This window comes from Ursus maritimus, unplaced genomic scaffold (assembly GCF_017311325.1).
Source record: "Ursus maritimus isolate PB19 unplaced genomic scaffold, ASM1731132v1 scaffold_23, whole genome shotgun sequence".
In the NCBI taxonomy this organism is placed as follows: Eukaryota; Metazoa; Chordata; class Mammalia; order Carnivora; family Ursidae; genus Ursus; species Ursus maritimus.
In genome coordinates this window covers 44,914,982-44,929,034 of record NW_024424786.1, presented here as the reverse complement: position 1 = coordinate 44,929,034, position 14,053 = coordinate 44,914,982, and the positions used below count along the sequence as shown (strand labels likewise).

Sequence of the window (14,053 nt, the reverse complement as noted above, 5' to 3'; positions counted from 1 at the left end):
TCCTTCTGGGCCTGGACCCCGGGCACCCAGCGGGCGGGTCAAGGGACAAGGCCCTGGCTGGCCCCCGCCTCAGCTCCTCCCACCCGCCAGCGCCCCCATGGTCCGGCCCGGGAGGGGGGTGAGGACAGGGGCAGGGAGAGGAGAGGAGAGGAGAGGAATTGGGGGGGCCTGGGAGGTGGCCAGGACGTGGTCTGCCCCCTCCCTTTGGCAGGCGGGGGCATGGTGACCTCACTGGCCCATTCCCCCAGCACATGACAAACTTGTGTCCCCTTTTTGGGCCCGTGCCCACCTTGAGAGCTTCCTTCCTGGTGACCTTGGCTGTTGGGGACACACATTCCTTGTCAGACCCATTGTACAGTCTGTACTCTGCCTGTGGGGGGGGGGTGCAGAACAGGCATCAGCATGCGGTCTGGGGCTGCAGAGGGCTGGGGGGCGGCCAGGTGGGCCTGAGGTCCGAGAAAGGTGCTCCTGTCCCTCACGGCGCGACACCCTCTGTTCGGCTCACCAGCAAAGCCGGGAGTTGGGGGTACAGAGATGGAGGGCTCGGGGTAGCCAAGGACAGCATGTGGGCGGGAGCTCAGAGGTGCCCCGAAGCGTCCACCCAGCCATCGCCCTGTGCCCAGCCTCTGGGCGGGGGGCCACATGTGCGGTGCGGACTCCCATCCCCGGTACCCTGGGAGCTGCTGAGCGTAGGCCCGGGCACCCTCCGGAGCCTGCCCACGGCAGCGGGGAGGCAGGTGCACCGAGGAGGAGGCTTGGCCCCCCAGGCCCGCTGGACGCGCTCCATGGGCCGTGAGCAGCAATCAGGGGTCTGGGGCTAGAAGGGGCCGTGGTCCTTTAACAGATGGGGAGACGAGGCCCGGGGATGGTGAGGGTAGTCAGGAGAGGAAGCTAGGACTAAGGGCTAGAGGCAGGGCAGGGCAGAACATGGCCCAAATCCTGCCCTCTGCCTGTTTCTGCACAGCCTGTGAACTCGGAATAGTTTCACATTTTTAAGTGGTTGAAAAAAAAGTCAAAAGAATAATATTTTGTGAGACGTAAAAATCATATGATTCGTGGCTGCTTTTTCTGTGACGGCAGCACGAGTACTTGAGACAGAGCCATGGTGACCACGAAGCCTCAGAGACTCACTCCCGGTCCCTTCCAGAAAGAGTCGGCCTGCCCTGCTCTGCTCTCTGGGCCGAGTGCCTGGGTGTTCTCGCCATCGCTGCCCTGAGCCACCAGACAAGGGAGAGAGACCCGGTGGCCCTGAGCCCCCTGGCCTGCTGGAGGCATGGGCCCAGTCACTGTCCTGTTTGACTGACTGGGAAACTGAGGCCTGGAGAGGGCAAGCAACTCCCTGCGAGCCAGGAAGCGGCAGGGCTGGGGCTTGCATCATCCAGCAGGCCGGTCGCGCCGTGTGCCAGGCACAGTGTCAGGCACTGGGGGTGGAAAGGACAGGCGGGGCCCCCACGAATCCCACAGCTGCGAGAGCCGGGCTCGTTCTCATTCTCCACGTCCTGCAGATGAGGAAACTGTGGCACGGAGAGGCTCAGAACCTGCCCGGGGTCACACAGCTCACGAGGGGCCGAACTGGGGTTGATCACAGGAGGGACACGGGTGCGGCAGGGACTCTGCTCTAGAAGCAGTGTTCAAGATGAAGCCTGCTGGGTCCTGCACTGCCGGACGCTGGCCGGCGGCAGGTCTCGGGGCCGGAGCTGACCCACTAAGGTGCTCCCAGGGGTCCTCCTGGGGAGCTGGGCCTCTCATGCCCGGCGCCCCAGCCCCCTGCACACAGGCTGTGCCCCCAGCCTGGAAAGCTCTTCCCTGTTGCCGGGAAGCCCCTGCTCCCTCCTCAAGGCCCACCAGCCACTCCCCAGGAGGAAGACGGCTGTGCCCCTCCTGCCGGCCTCAGACCCTGTGGACGCACACCTGCCCTTGGCCGGCCCGGCACCTCTTGCGATGACAGCCACGCAGACGGTCCTGTTTGTCGTCTGCAACTCCCGCCAGGGGCCCTGACGTCCCAGCACACCCCGGGCATGGCAGTGGGGAGCTTGGTAAGCATCTTGAATGAATGAATGAATGAATGAATGAATGAGTGAACCAGCCGCCCAGCTCTCCTCCAGGTGCAGCCGAATGCAGCTGTGCTTGATTTAGGCAACAGAGGAAGAGACACAGGCTCGGGGCCTGGGGGCGGGATGGAGCCTCGGTGCCCTGCATCCCCGCAAAGCCACTTGGGCTCCGGTCACTGCAGCCCTGCCCGCCGGCTCCTCTGTCCTCAGGGCCACCCCGGGACCCTGCCCAGGCCCCCTGGGCCTTCTGTGCTCTCCTGCTCACTGCTGCACATCAAGGCCCAGCACGGTAACACGGCACGGTAACACGGCAGGTAACACGGCACAGTAACATGGCAGGTAACACGGCAGGTAACACGGCACGGTAACACGGCAGGTAACACGGCACGGTAACATGGCAGGTAACACGGCAGGTAACACGGCACGGTAACACGGCAGGTAACTCGGCACGGTAACACGGCACGGTAACACGGCTCAGAGCTCGGACCTCCAGAGTCTGACCACAAACGCGCAGCCTATGAAAGCGACTTCAAGAAACCGCTTAGAACGACCTACAGAACAGGAGCTGCATTTGCAATCGCACATCTGACAAGGTCTGGGGTCTAGCATATACAAAGAGCTCTTACAACCCAACAACAAAGACAATGCGATTTAAAGACAGGCAGAAGACCTGAACAGACTTTTCTCCAAAGGAGTCCTACAATGGTCAAGAAGCACACGCACAGATGGTCAGTCATTAGGGACACGCAAATCAGAACCACAGAGAGACACCACTGCATACCCATGGGGACCATGACAACAGCGATCAAGCAAAAACCCGGAAGACCCACGTGTGGTGTGGGTGTGAGGAAGGGGAGCCCTCTCTCATTGCCGGTGGGGTCATAAAACAGTGCAGATGCTGTGGAGGAGGGTCTGGCAGTTCCTCAGAAAGTTAAATACAGAATCCTGAGACGTCCCCGGGACTCCGGAGCGACCACCCGGCCGCAATCCCGCTCTTCGGGGCTCCAACATGGTCCCAGGAGCTGAAGAATGAAGATAGCCCAGATGCCTACCAGCGGATGAACGGACCAGCCAGGCATGTGCCGTCCACACCCGGAATAGGACTCGGCCCAAACAGCAGCGGGGCTCGGCTACACGCCACGACTTGGGTGAAGCTCAGATCACGCCCGCGGAGGGAGCTCACACGCTGCATGATTCCTTCGCCACGAAACATGCAGAGCGAGCAAATCCACGGACACAGGAGGGGGAGTCAGAGCTGCGGGGCTGGTAAGGGGGCGCGGGGAGGGCTCGGTGGGGTTTCTGGCCGGAGGACGGGAATGTTCGGGAACTAGATGGAGGTGTGCTTGCACGGCAAACGCACTGAATGCCCCTGAACCGGGCACATACAATGGCTGGTTTCAGGGTATTTGCATTTCACCGCACAAAAAACACACCATCTCCATTAGCTGGTGTCTTTTCCCAAGCTGCGTCTCCCTAGGCAGCCCCAAGTCGCCCTGAGGAATCGGGGGTGCATGGAGCTTTCTCCACCGCCCCCCAGGCACTGACGTGTGGCAGGCTGAACTCGTGCTGTCTGGCGCTGTCTTACCCCCCAGGATGAATGCGCCAGGAGGGCAGGAGGCCGCGCTCTCGGGAGCACCCCCCACCCCCGCACCCACGGCCCGAGTGCGGCTCGGGTGCCACCCAGACCTAATTACCGGCATCTGAAGTTTGAACCAAGTCACGTTGTCTCTGACAGTGTGTGTATGTTTTATCGGGTCGCAGAAGGACACAACGATGTTTTCAGTGTTGTTATGCCATAAGCTTGTACCTTGAAAAACTAAATAACCCCAGTGCCAACTGACAGATAGATTAACAAACGTGGTCCGTCCATGCAACGAATACTCCTCAGTCTTTTAGGGCGGGACACGCTGACACCGGCCACAGCGTGGATGGACCTGGGGACGTGATGCTGAGCGAAACAGGCCAGACACAAAGGGACAAATCCTGCAGGATTAATCCACATGAGGTCCCTAGAGTCTCCAGATTCACAGGGATAGAGAGTGGACGGCCGGCGCCGGGGCCAGGGGAGGGACGGGGGTCAGTGTCTCAGGGGGATGGAGAGTGGACGGTGGGTGCTGGGGGAGGGATGGGGGTCAGTGTCTCAGGGGGACAGAGAGTGGACGGTGGGCACCGGGGGAGGGATGGGGGTCAGTGTCTCAGGGGACGGAGTTTCATTTGGGAAGATGAAACGTTCTGGTTACGGATGGGGAAGGCTGCACAACACCGTGAATGTACTTCGTGCCCCTGAGCTGTGGGCTGAGACTTGGATAGGTCGGTAAATCTGGGGCATGTATATTTTACTGCAGTGAAAGATGAAAATGAATTCAATTGAATAAAAATAAGTACGTAAATGCACGTGCTCCGACTGCCCGACCAGCAGCTGGCAGCCCTGGGGCCCAGGAAGGGAGAAGGGAACGGCAGGCTCCGCAGCGGGGCGGACCCCCCACTCTGGTTTCCTCTTCGCCCGGGCAGACACAGGGACAGACCACGAGAGCCACAGCAAGCCCTCGTTTGATGGACGGGGACATGAGGTCCCAGAAGAGTGAGGCAGTCACTCGAGGTCACCCGGGGCGCCGCAGGTGGCTGGACGGGGGGCAAACCTGGGGTCTGTCTGCACTGCTCCCCAGCCCCATCACCAGAACCCAGAGCCACCAACCTCTGTCAGTGTCTGGGGCCCCGGCTGCCCCGGCCTGAGACCCTCTTGGGGACAGAAGGGTGTGCCTAAAACCCCACGTGCAGTGCCCGGGGCCTCAGCGCCCTTCCTGGACCCAGGTGCTGCCTGGAGGGGCACAGCCAGGCCCGAGCCAAGAGGGGCTGGCCTGGGAAGCATGAGGCTGGTGGGGAGGGGGTGGGGGTGGGGGTGGGGGTGTGCGTGCGTTTCCAGAACTCCCCCCCACCCCAGCAGAGGGGCGTACCTTGTGGAGGGAACAGCAAGGCAAAGGCAGAGGGAGGGAAGGCTCATCCCTCAGTGGTTTCCCTACAATGGAAGGGCTCGGAGGCCTCCCTCTTACGGTGTTTTCTATCCCCGAATGCCGCCTAGCAGCCCACGGCCCTTGTCCAGTCCCCAGCCTCCCCGGCCTGAGTTATGCCAAGAAGGGGGCTCCAACAAGCCAGCTAACAAGCTTTGTTTCTGACTCCATCCCTCGTCCCAGCCTCCAGATGTGGGGTTCACAGCTGCCTCTTCTGGCTCACATAGGCTGGGGGTGGCAGGCTGGGCCCGGTGTCCCTGCTCCCACGCCACCCCCCCCCAAGCTACTTTCTATTGTTCCCTGGGCAGACTCCCTGTCTCTCAGTCCTCCCATGGCCAGACTCTTACCGGTGGCCCCTTTGTGGCAGAGCCTAGGGTCGGGGGCCCTTCATCCCTCAGCAGCGATGGGCCATTGGGCTCCATGTCCTTCCCTGAAAGAGAGTGGCTGGAGTGAGGACCAGGGCGTGGCGTGGGCCAGCCCCTCCGGCTGGGCGCCCTGAGTGCGGCCGGTGAGGGGTGGGCACGGGCTGCCTAGGCAGGGTAGGAAGCCAGCAGAGAGATCGAACACCACCAGCCAGGGTCCCTGCGGGGTGGGGCCCGGGAGTGGAGGCCCAGCTCCCACGATCTGCAGGAGGAGCCCAGGCACCCGGGGTGCTGGTGCCGCACATCCAGCCCCCCCAGCTTTCCGAGGAAGAATGCGGTGTCTGGGTTCCGAGGCACATGGTGGGTTCAAGGTGCCCGGACCACGCCTGGCCTCCCCTCTCGCCCTGATGCTCTGGCAACTGGGCTCTTGGAGGGAGGTGGCCGGACACGGTCCCTGTCCCCCAATTTGGCAGGTGTCCATTTCCAGCTTGGCTGAGGAAGAGGGAGGGAAGCTCAAGGTGTCTGCATTCAATCCGGGGGAAACAGTCATCCTTCCCTAGCTCCATCGATTTTGAAAAGGGTTTCCAAAGCAGGGTTTACAGGCAGGAAGATGAGGGGTGGGCTCAGAGGAGGGGCGACAGCTATGCCCTCCAGCTTACTGCTGGGTCCCCGTGCTGGGGGAGAACCATCCGGGTGGGGTGGTGAGGACAGGCGCCCACAGAACGAGCCCCGGTGGGGGCTCTGCACACCCACTTCCTGGGGCCCTGGGAAAGGGCTGGGGGGCTGGGGATGGAGCGCCGTGCTCTGTGGAGAGGCCAGCGTGGCAGCCTGAGGAAATGGTTCTGTCCTTGGGGGCCTAGGTTCCCCTGGAGCAGGAAAGGGCCCAGAACAGCGGCCACTCCAGGTGCCACGGCCTCCCTGCCCCAGCCAGGAGTCTCCCTTACTGCCTCCATTTCTGCATCCAGAAAGCACCCTGCACCCCGACCCAATGCCCGGGCATGCGGTGAGCTGGCGGTTTCTGCACTTCCAGGGTGCCCTTCCCTCCAGGCCCCCCTGACTCAAGGGCTGTCTTGGGGGGCTTGTCCTGCACTGTCACCTCCATGTGGGCGCTGCCTGCTGGCCTGGGAGGACGGGGGCCCTTGGAGCCCCCACAGGAGTGGCTCCATCTCAGTGGCAGTCAGGAGGCAGGCACTGGCTCGTCTCCTCTGTCCACACCCACCTCCTCACCACCTGGAGAAGGTCGCTGCCTGCTGGGTCCTGCACTGCGTGGGCCGGCCACTCTGGGGACCAAAGACCCTGAGACCGGCCACCAGCTGGGACCTGTCCTTTCCCTCCCCCTGCTCCTGAGAGGACACGGCAGCAGAGAACAGAGGTCGGATATACTTCCCCAGGCATCCCATGCCCCTGGCCTGTGTCACCTGACAAGGAACATGTCATGCGGCCTGTTTCCATATCTGCTTGTGAGATTCTGGGTGGGAGGTTCTCCCGGCTCTCCAGGGGCAGGACGGACACTGCAGCTGGGAAGGGCTCAGGCATCTCTCTCCTCCCTCCCAAGACAGGCAGCGGGTGAGGGGCAGGCGGGCAGGTGGAGGTGAGGTTTCCCAGGACGGGAGGAAAGGCAGGCCTCTCTGGGAGCAGCAGTCTCAGACACGCGGAGAGCACTTGGCTTAGACTCTGTTGGGCGGGCCGTGAGGAACTGGGTGACGGGGCAGGGAGCACCAGCAGGTGCAGGTGACCTTGTGCCCCGTGGGCTCAGTGCTTTAACCACCAGTGGCATGACAGCCCCAGTCGGGACTGCTCCCTCTCAGAGCCTGGGACTCCCTTGCAGCTAAGAGGAGGTACTGATATCCCCATTTTACAGATGAGGAAACTGAGCCCCGAGAGGTCCTGTCGCTGGCCCAGGGTCACCCAGCCGGCAGAACTGGGGCCGGCACTCAGGCTGCCTGTCCCAGGAGGCTAGGTTGGGGACCGCCCCACGACACTGTCTCTCCAAAGACGAGCTGCCCCCAGAGCCTGGGCAAGGGAGTCCCCTGCCGACCTCCACCACCAAAACGGCTTTGGCGCCCTGCTGGCCCTTTGTTCATACTACCCAGCACTAGGACCTGGGCGGCGGTTAGCCGAGCAAGGCTGTCGCCCGCCCTAGCCAGAGGGCACAGAGAGGGGAAGAGACCTGCCTCAGGTCACAGAGCTGGGCCACGAAGCCGGGAGGACCTGAGCCGGCGCTGACCTGGGCTGAGGGGGCAGAGCTCATTTTCTCCGAAGAGCAGGTTCCGGCTGAGTTTCCGGGGGTCGACTTTCTGGGGGGTGGAAGAGGGCGGACACAGCGAGAAGCGGCGGCGGAGAAAGGCCTCCTCCTTCATGGCCTGGGTGCTGGGAGGCTTCTGGAAGGAAGGAAGAGATGAAGTCACACCTCACGCAGAGAGCAGGGGCGGCCCCAGGGGCTGGCGGGCATCCTCCCACCCACCCTGGCAAGGGGAGCAGAGGCACTTCCGGGGTCTGGGGTCAGTGGCAGGGGTCACCCCGTCTTATAGTCAGGCCCTCACTTGGGAGGTCTCAGAGACAGACGAGGAGGGCCTGGGCAGGGGTGCTGCGGGTCAGCAGGGGGTGGTCAGCCCAGGAAGACCACTCCCAGGCTTTCCAGGGCCCCCGAGGGAGGACGGGGAACCAGCCCGTGTCGCAAGCCAGGCTGAGACCAGCCCTGCCAAAGCGTGGCCCATCACAGGTGTGGGAGCACCCTGCCCCCAGGCCCAGCACTAAATTGGCTCTGTAGGACCCCGGCCCGGGGGGCGAGGGCTGCCCCGAGAGAGGGGACGGGAGGCCCAGAGCACCAGGGGGAGCTGGCCCGCCCATCCCGCCTGAGGCCACTGCCGTGAGATAGCCCCCCACCCCCCGCACTCCCTCGGTCTGCCTCCCTCTGCTTCGGCTCCTCCTCGGGGGTCTCTGCTGCTGGTGCCCTGACAACTTCACTCAGAGAGACAGCACAGGTGTGCCTGATTCACACTCTGCCCAAGCCCCGGGCCTTCCTGAATGAGCTTTCTTCCCGCCCCAGGCCCAGCCCGAAACAGCCCCAGGGCCGCCCAGCCCACCACTCCTGAGCGGGCCTGGGCCTCCTCCTGATCCCCCTGCCCCCTCCCAGCCCGATGTGCAAGCAGGTGACCGGTGACGGTAAGTCCCCAGCGCTGTTGGCCCATTTTAAAGATGAGGAAATTGCTGCTCGGGGAGCTGAAGGCCTTGCCTTGTGGTCACGGCCTGCGGGGCTGGTGGCGGAGAGGGGCCCCCCCGCTCCTACTCCTGTGTTCTGCCCACTCCCTGACGACCTGCTCCGGAGAGGCCCACTGAGCCGGCTCTCCTCCAGGTCTGGGGCTGAGGGCCGCCTCCCTGGGTGGGCCCATGGCTTCCTGCCAAGCCCAGGACAAAAGCCCCATTTCCTCCCAAGGCCCTGGGCCTTCAGGGCAGGGCTGGAACACACGGAGACTTTCAGGCTGTAACAGGGTGGGAAGGTGGACTGGGCAGGGCTTCAGGGGCATTTGTGGCAGCCCCAGACCCTCCTTTGCGTCTCCTGCCTGGGGTCAGAGTGAGGGGCTCCCAGTCCCTCCAGACCCTCCCTTCCTAACCTTGTCACCTGGCTAAACTTGTTACCTTCGTGGTTTTACAGATGGGGAAACTGGTTTCGGAGAGGTTGGCATTTTGGCCCAAGGTCACACAGCTACTAACCGGCAATGCCCATGCGGGAGCCACCTGGGACTGACTGCAGAACCCGGCTCCCGCCGGCACTCCCACAGCCTCGGCTTGGCTTCCAGCAAACCCGCTGCTAGGCCAGCAGGGCGGGCGTCTGGGCGGCCCAGCTGTGCTGTCAGCGGACACCTGCAGCCTGCCTGGTGAGTCAGGCAGGGCCTGGAAGGGCCTCCAGGAGAGCGATGAGGCCTGATGGCACAGGTAGGCCTCCCTCACCTGCAGCCTCGCCTCTCCTAGGAGTTAAGTCTTGCCCGCATTGCCTGGGACCAGCTCACAGCGCTGGCTCAGCTCCCCAGCGGGCCCAAGTGCCCCGGCCCCACCCAGGGCAGAGTGGAGAGAGTACGAGGATCCTGGCTGCCTTCTCAGACCCTATCGAGTGCCTTTTCCCCGTACTGCTAACGGCCAGCGGGACCCGAGTCTGTGAGCTCCTCCATCCACCCATGTACTACAACCTCCCTCCCTCCCTCCCTCCCTCCCTCCCTCCCTCCCATCCATCCACCCGTCCACACCATCTTCTCTCCTCCCTCCCATCCTCCCCTCCACCTATCTATTCATCCACCCAGACACCTACCCATCTACACCACCCTCCCTCCTCCCTCCCTCCCCACCATCCACCTACCTATCCTTCCATTCTCCCACTTACCTATCTATCCATCTACCCAACGTCCCCATCATCCACTCATCTATCTATCCATCCATTCACTTGCCCATACACCATCCATCCATCCATCCACCCATCCATCCATCCACCTATATCCATCCATACACCATCCATCCATCCATACACCATCCATCCATCCATCCATCCAAACATCCATCCATCCATCCATCCATCCATCCATCCATCCACCTATATCCATCCATCCATACACCATCCATCCATCCATCCATCCATCCAAACATCCATCCATCCATCCAAACATCCAATCACTTATCCATCCAGCCATCCATCTGCCCATTTGCCTATCTATCCGTCTATCCACCATCTGTCTGCCCAACCTCTCATCTCCCCCCCCTCCCTCCCTCCCTCCTCCATGACCTTTCTAGCCAGTCAGCTGAGGAGCCTGATATCCCTCCTTCCCTCCCCACTTGCTCTCTACCAGCCCAACGATCAGACCCATCAGAGGTGACATTCAAATGACTCAACTGCCGGCACGGACACCCTCCGGTCCGAATGCAGCGTAGGTGTGCACCAGCGGACATCCCCTCCGTCCTGACGCCCCACACCACTGCTTGGGCCCCCACAAGCCGCCTCCGACCTGCTCAGACAGGGAGGGCAGCACTCTCACTCAGTAGGGCTCCAGGGTCTAACACGGCTCTGCTGAATTCATATCTCCCTTGGTCTTCCCACCGCCCACCCCGGCTGCTGTGGACACTGGGCGCTTTCTCTCTGCTGTGGTCGAGGCCGGGGCGAGGTGCTGGGGAGCGGATGTCATTTTGTCCACAGCAAAAGTAAATCCAGGTCACGTCTCCCCAGTGGCTGAACACGGTCCAGACTCAGTCCCCTCCTCGACCCTGTCCTCCAGCCCCTCCATGACCCCGCCCCTCCACCCACTCACTCTCACAGCTACACGGGCCCCTTTCTGTCCCTGGAAAATGCAGAGCCCGAGCCCGAGGGCCTCTGCCCTGGAACGTCCTCCCTGGAATGCCCTCGCCCACATCTCCGCCTGGGGGGGTCCTTCCCACACTCAGCTTAAATGTCACTTCCCAGAGGGTTGGCCCCTCTTAAACCTCACACAGGCAAATTCTCCACATAGCACTGGAGTTCCAGAACCTTCTCCCTGGTGATCCTTTCTCACTAACTCTCTTTCCCCATAGGACACACACTCTAGGAGAGGGGGTAGAGTCTGTCTGTCCTGGTCACTGTCTATCCAATGCATGCCCGGAGCAGGGGCGCGCAGCGTGGCTCAGGGCTTGGGGACCCTGGAGGTCCCTGGGGTGGACGAAATCCACATAACAAATGCCCCTGGGCCTCGTTCCTCCTTTTCTGCAGGTCAGGGGCGGGTCCTCAGAGAGGTGGCCAGGGTTGGTTTGGGGCGGCTTTCCCACACAGCCCCAGAGAGGTTCCTGTTCCCGCCTGGCCGCCAAGCCAGGTGTGGTGTGAGCACTGGAGAGCCCGGTGCAGCCGAGGACCGAGCCCTGTGCTCTGGACGCTGGCAGGAGCGGGGGTGGGGGAGGCTGCCAGGCTGCCAGCCAGGAGGGCCATCAACCCCATGCTGGGCAGGTGCACCTCTTCACCATGAAAGCTGAAGACTCACAGGCCCTGGCAGGGCAGCCTCCCCACCCCACCCCCCCGGAGCCCGAGGGGAGGGAGAGAGGGCGGAAGAAAGGAGAGATGAGGAAACAGACCCCCGCTGAGCCGCCTCCACCTGGGGCTGCACCCACAGTGGGCAGCTGTCCCTCACCGCCTGCTGGGAGGCTCCCCAGCCCTGGGCTGCAGCTGCCCCGAGCTCAGGGGCGCTCTCTCTGGTCTCCCACCTGGGGCATGAGAGGCCCCGCCATCTGTGGGCCATGGGTCCCCCGTGGGGCCAGCCCAGAGCAGGCAGGTACAGGTCAGACTCTGCCCCGGCCTGGGCCAGCCCCGCATCCCTGAGTTCAAACACTTGTTTGGGCACCTGCCAGGTGACAGGCTCTCTGATGCTGAGCCAAGGCCGACTGGCCGACCGCAGGGCCTGGGGAGTGGGCACGGAGCCCACCCCCCCGCCCCAGGAGCCGGCACAGTGCCCTGCCCCCCACTGCAAGCTGCCTCCTGGGCAGTTTCCTGCCTCTGAGCACCATCCCCTCCACCACCACCCAGACGCCCACCTTCGGGCCAAATAATGGGATCCTTATAAAGAAAGGGCACTGGTGCCTTATCAGGCTCCACAGGCGGGACGCACGGCCTGGTTATCTGGGCCAAAACTCGCCAAGCCTCAGCTCTCACTGGGAAAGGCTGAGGCGGAGAAGAAATCTGGCAGAATCCAACAGAATGGACTCGCTTCCCATGCCCCCTGCAGGCGCACAAGTGGGGGCACGATTCTGACCACATTCCTCCCCCCACTGCACAGAGGTCTGGACACCACGCAGAGCTGGGGAGAAGTGTCCAGTCTCTGCTGGCTCCGGGCCTCCACTAGCCACGTGGCCCCCAAGCCGCTGTTTGTAAATGGAGGTTTCCTCTCCATCACTGGTGGGGTCAGGAGAAGCAGGCGCCTGCGGTCTGGCCACCGCCACTCACGGGGCTGTGCCTGCACTTTTGTGTGAGTCCAGGGGCTTGTCGAAGGCTGTGGGGAAAACGCTCCGAGATCAGAGAAGCCCAGGGATGAAGCGACATAAGGCCGGCCATTCGGTTCTCCAGCCTCACGGCCGGTGGACAGGTCAGCAGGCCCCAAGGCTCATGACCATGAGGACCCTGCTCCAAAGCCCCCCATGGATGCCTCCACATGGTCGAGCCCAGCAACGACGGCCCTTCCTGAGAGCAGACGCCAGCAGAAGTTTCCAGAAGCGTGCTGGGCTGCTGCCCCCAGGCGGCACCGACCACTTGGGCTCAAACTAGGCAACGTGAGCACCCCCACGGGAGCGGCAGCCTCTTCAGAGCATGCTGGCATGCATTTCCGGGCATGGGAGCCGGTCCCTCGGGGTCACCCGAACACCCATCCCCGACGTGTCTGGACTGGTGTTTGGGCCCTAAGGGGCTCTGGAGCTGGGGTGTCTCCAGTCCATCCGTGGTGCGATGACCCTCAAGGCGCCCCTGGGCTCCTTCATACGTGTCATCCCACCGGATGTGATGCTTATGGCACGGAAGAGGCGGGGGGCGGGGGAGCGGACCTCATCATCTTGTTTTAAAGACGCAGAAACCAAGGCCCCCAGAGGGAAAACGGCTACTGTAGGGCCCTGTAGCCTGAACCGTTCCCAGGCCCTTTCTGGTGGTGCCGCTTCAAGCCGAGTCCCGTCTGTACTCTGGAGAGCCGAGCCCAGGGCCAGAAAGGAGGGGAAGGGGCCAGGCTGGGGGAGGGTGGTGACAGAAGGGGGCCCTCCCCCGGAGAGATACTTCCCAGATAGGGCCATGGAGTGTGGCTGAGCCCTGGGAAGAGGGCAGGAAGTGGCTTGCTGGCCTGGGCGTTCTCAGGCTGACTCAGCTGGGTCATGTGGCTGGGGGATAGGGCCAGGCCCTGGCACCCGCCCACCTGGCCTCCTGACCGACACCTGGCCAACTGCATGCCGAGTGCCCTGGTCAGCCAGCCCGGGCACCGCCCACTTGCACGGTTCCCACCCAGTTCTGGGGAGCCCCAGTCCCCTGGTGGGACTCCACGTGGTCCCCCACAGGCCTGACCCCACCATGTCTCTCCCTGACCCTGCCCTCTGTCCTGACGGAAAGGGGACTGATTTTCAGATGCGGATGGCAGCCTGGCGGTACTGCTCTCTGGGGCAGGGGTGTGGTGGGGAAGGTGGCCGGGAGAGGGGGCATCAGGAGCCCAGCTAGGAGACCCAGGTCTGCGGGGGTCCCTGGTTCATTCTCCGTGTCCACTGCTGAAGCAGGGAGGTGGGTCTGGGCCCCAGAGTGACGTCACGTCCCCTTCTAGGAGAGATGCTCACCGCCTGTCTGGGGGCCTGTCCTCTGTCTAGAATCCTCGCCCCCCCAGGTCACCGCTGCCCTGCTGGCCGCACGGATGGACAGGCAGTTAGGCGGCTGCCACAGGGAGAAACGTGGCCGATGCCGGGCACAACGCCGTCTGCAGCCCTACTCATCTTCCCTCACTGCAGGGCTGGAGCCCGGAGTGTGGGCGGGCAGCTCTGATGAGAAAGTTGGACAAACTGGGCCACGGGCTGCCGTGAGCCAAAGCTCACGTGCGCCTCACTGTCCCCGAGGCTGGGACTGCAGGAGGCAGGGCGCCCATGGTCGGGGGCGGGGGGGGGGGGG

General features: G+C 63.1%; 1 protein-coding gene across 3 annotated transcripts in view; it reads right to left on the bottom strand.

Annotated features, from left to right (window-relative positions):
* OSBPL5 (oxysterol binding protein like 5) overlaps positions 1-14,053 on the bottom strand; it is a 53,958-nt gene that overhangs the window by 16,262 nt on the left and 23,643 nt on the right. For 2 of the 3 annotated variants that reach the window (XR_005837197.1, XM_040639616.1), the window contains exons 2-5: positions 7,649-7,802; positions 5,407-5,489; positions 290-370; positions 1-11 (exon numbers count right to left, since the gene is read on the bottom strand). The exon at positions 1-11 is cut by the window's left edge and continues 100 nt beyond it. Coding sequence is in view for 2 of the 3 variants with exons in the window: in XM_040639616.1 (XP_040495550.1) it covers positions 1-11; positions 290-370; positions 5,407-5,489; positions 7,649-7,781 (308 nt within the window). In the remaining variant the exon portion in view is untranslated. Of the gene's footprint in view, positions 12-289; positions 371-5,406; positions 5,490-7,648; positions 7,803-14,053 lie in introns of those variants that run through there. The other variant, XM_040639618.1, reaches the window with a different exon arrangement.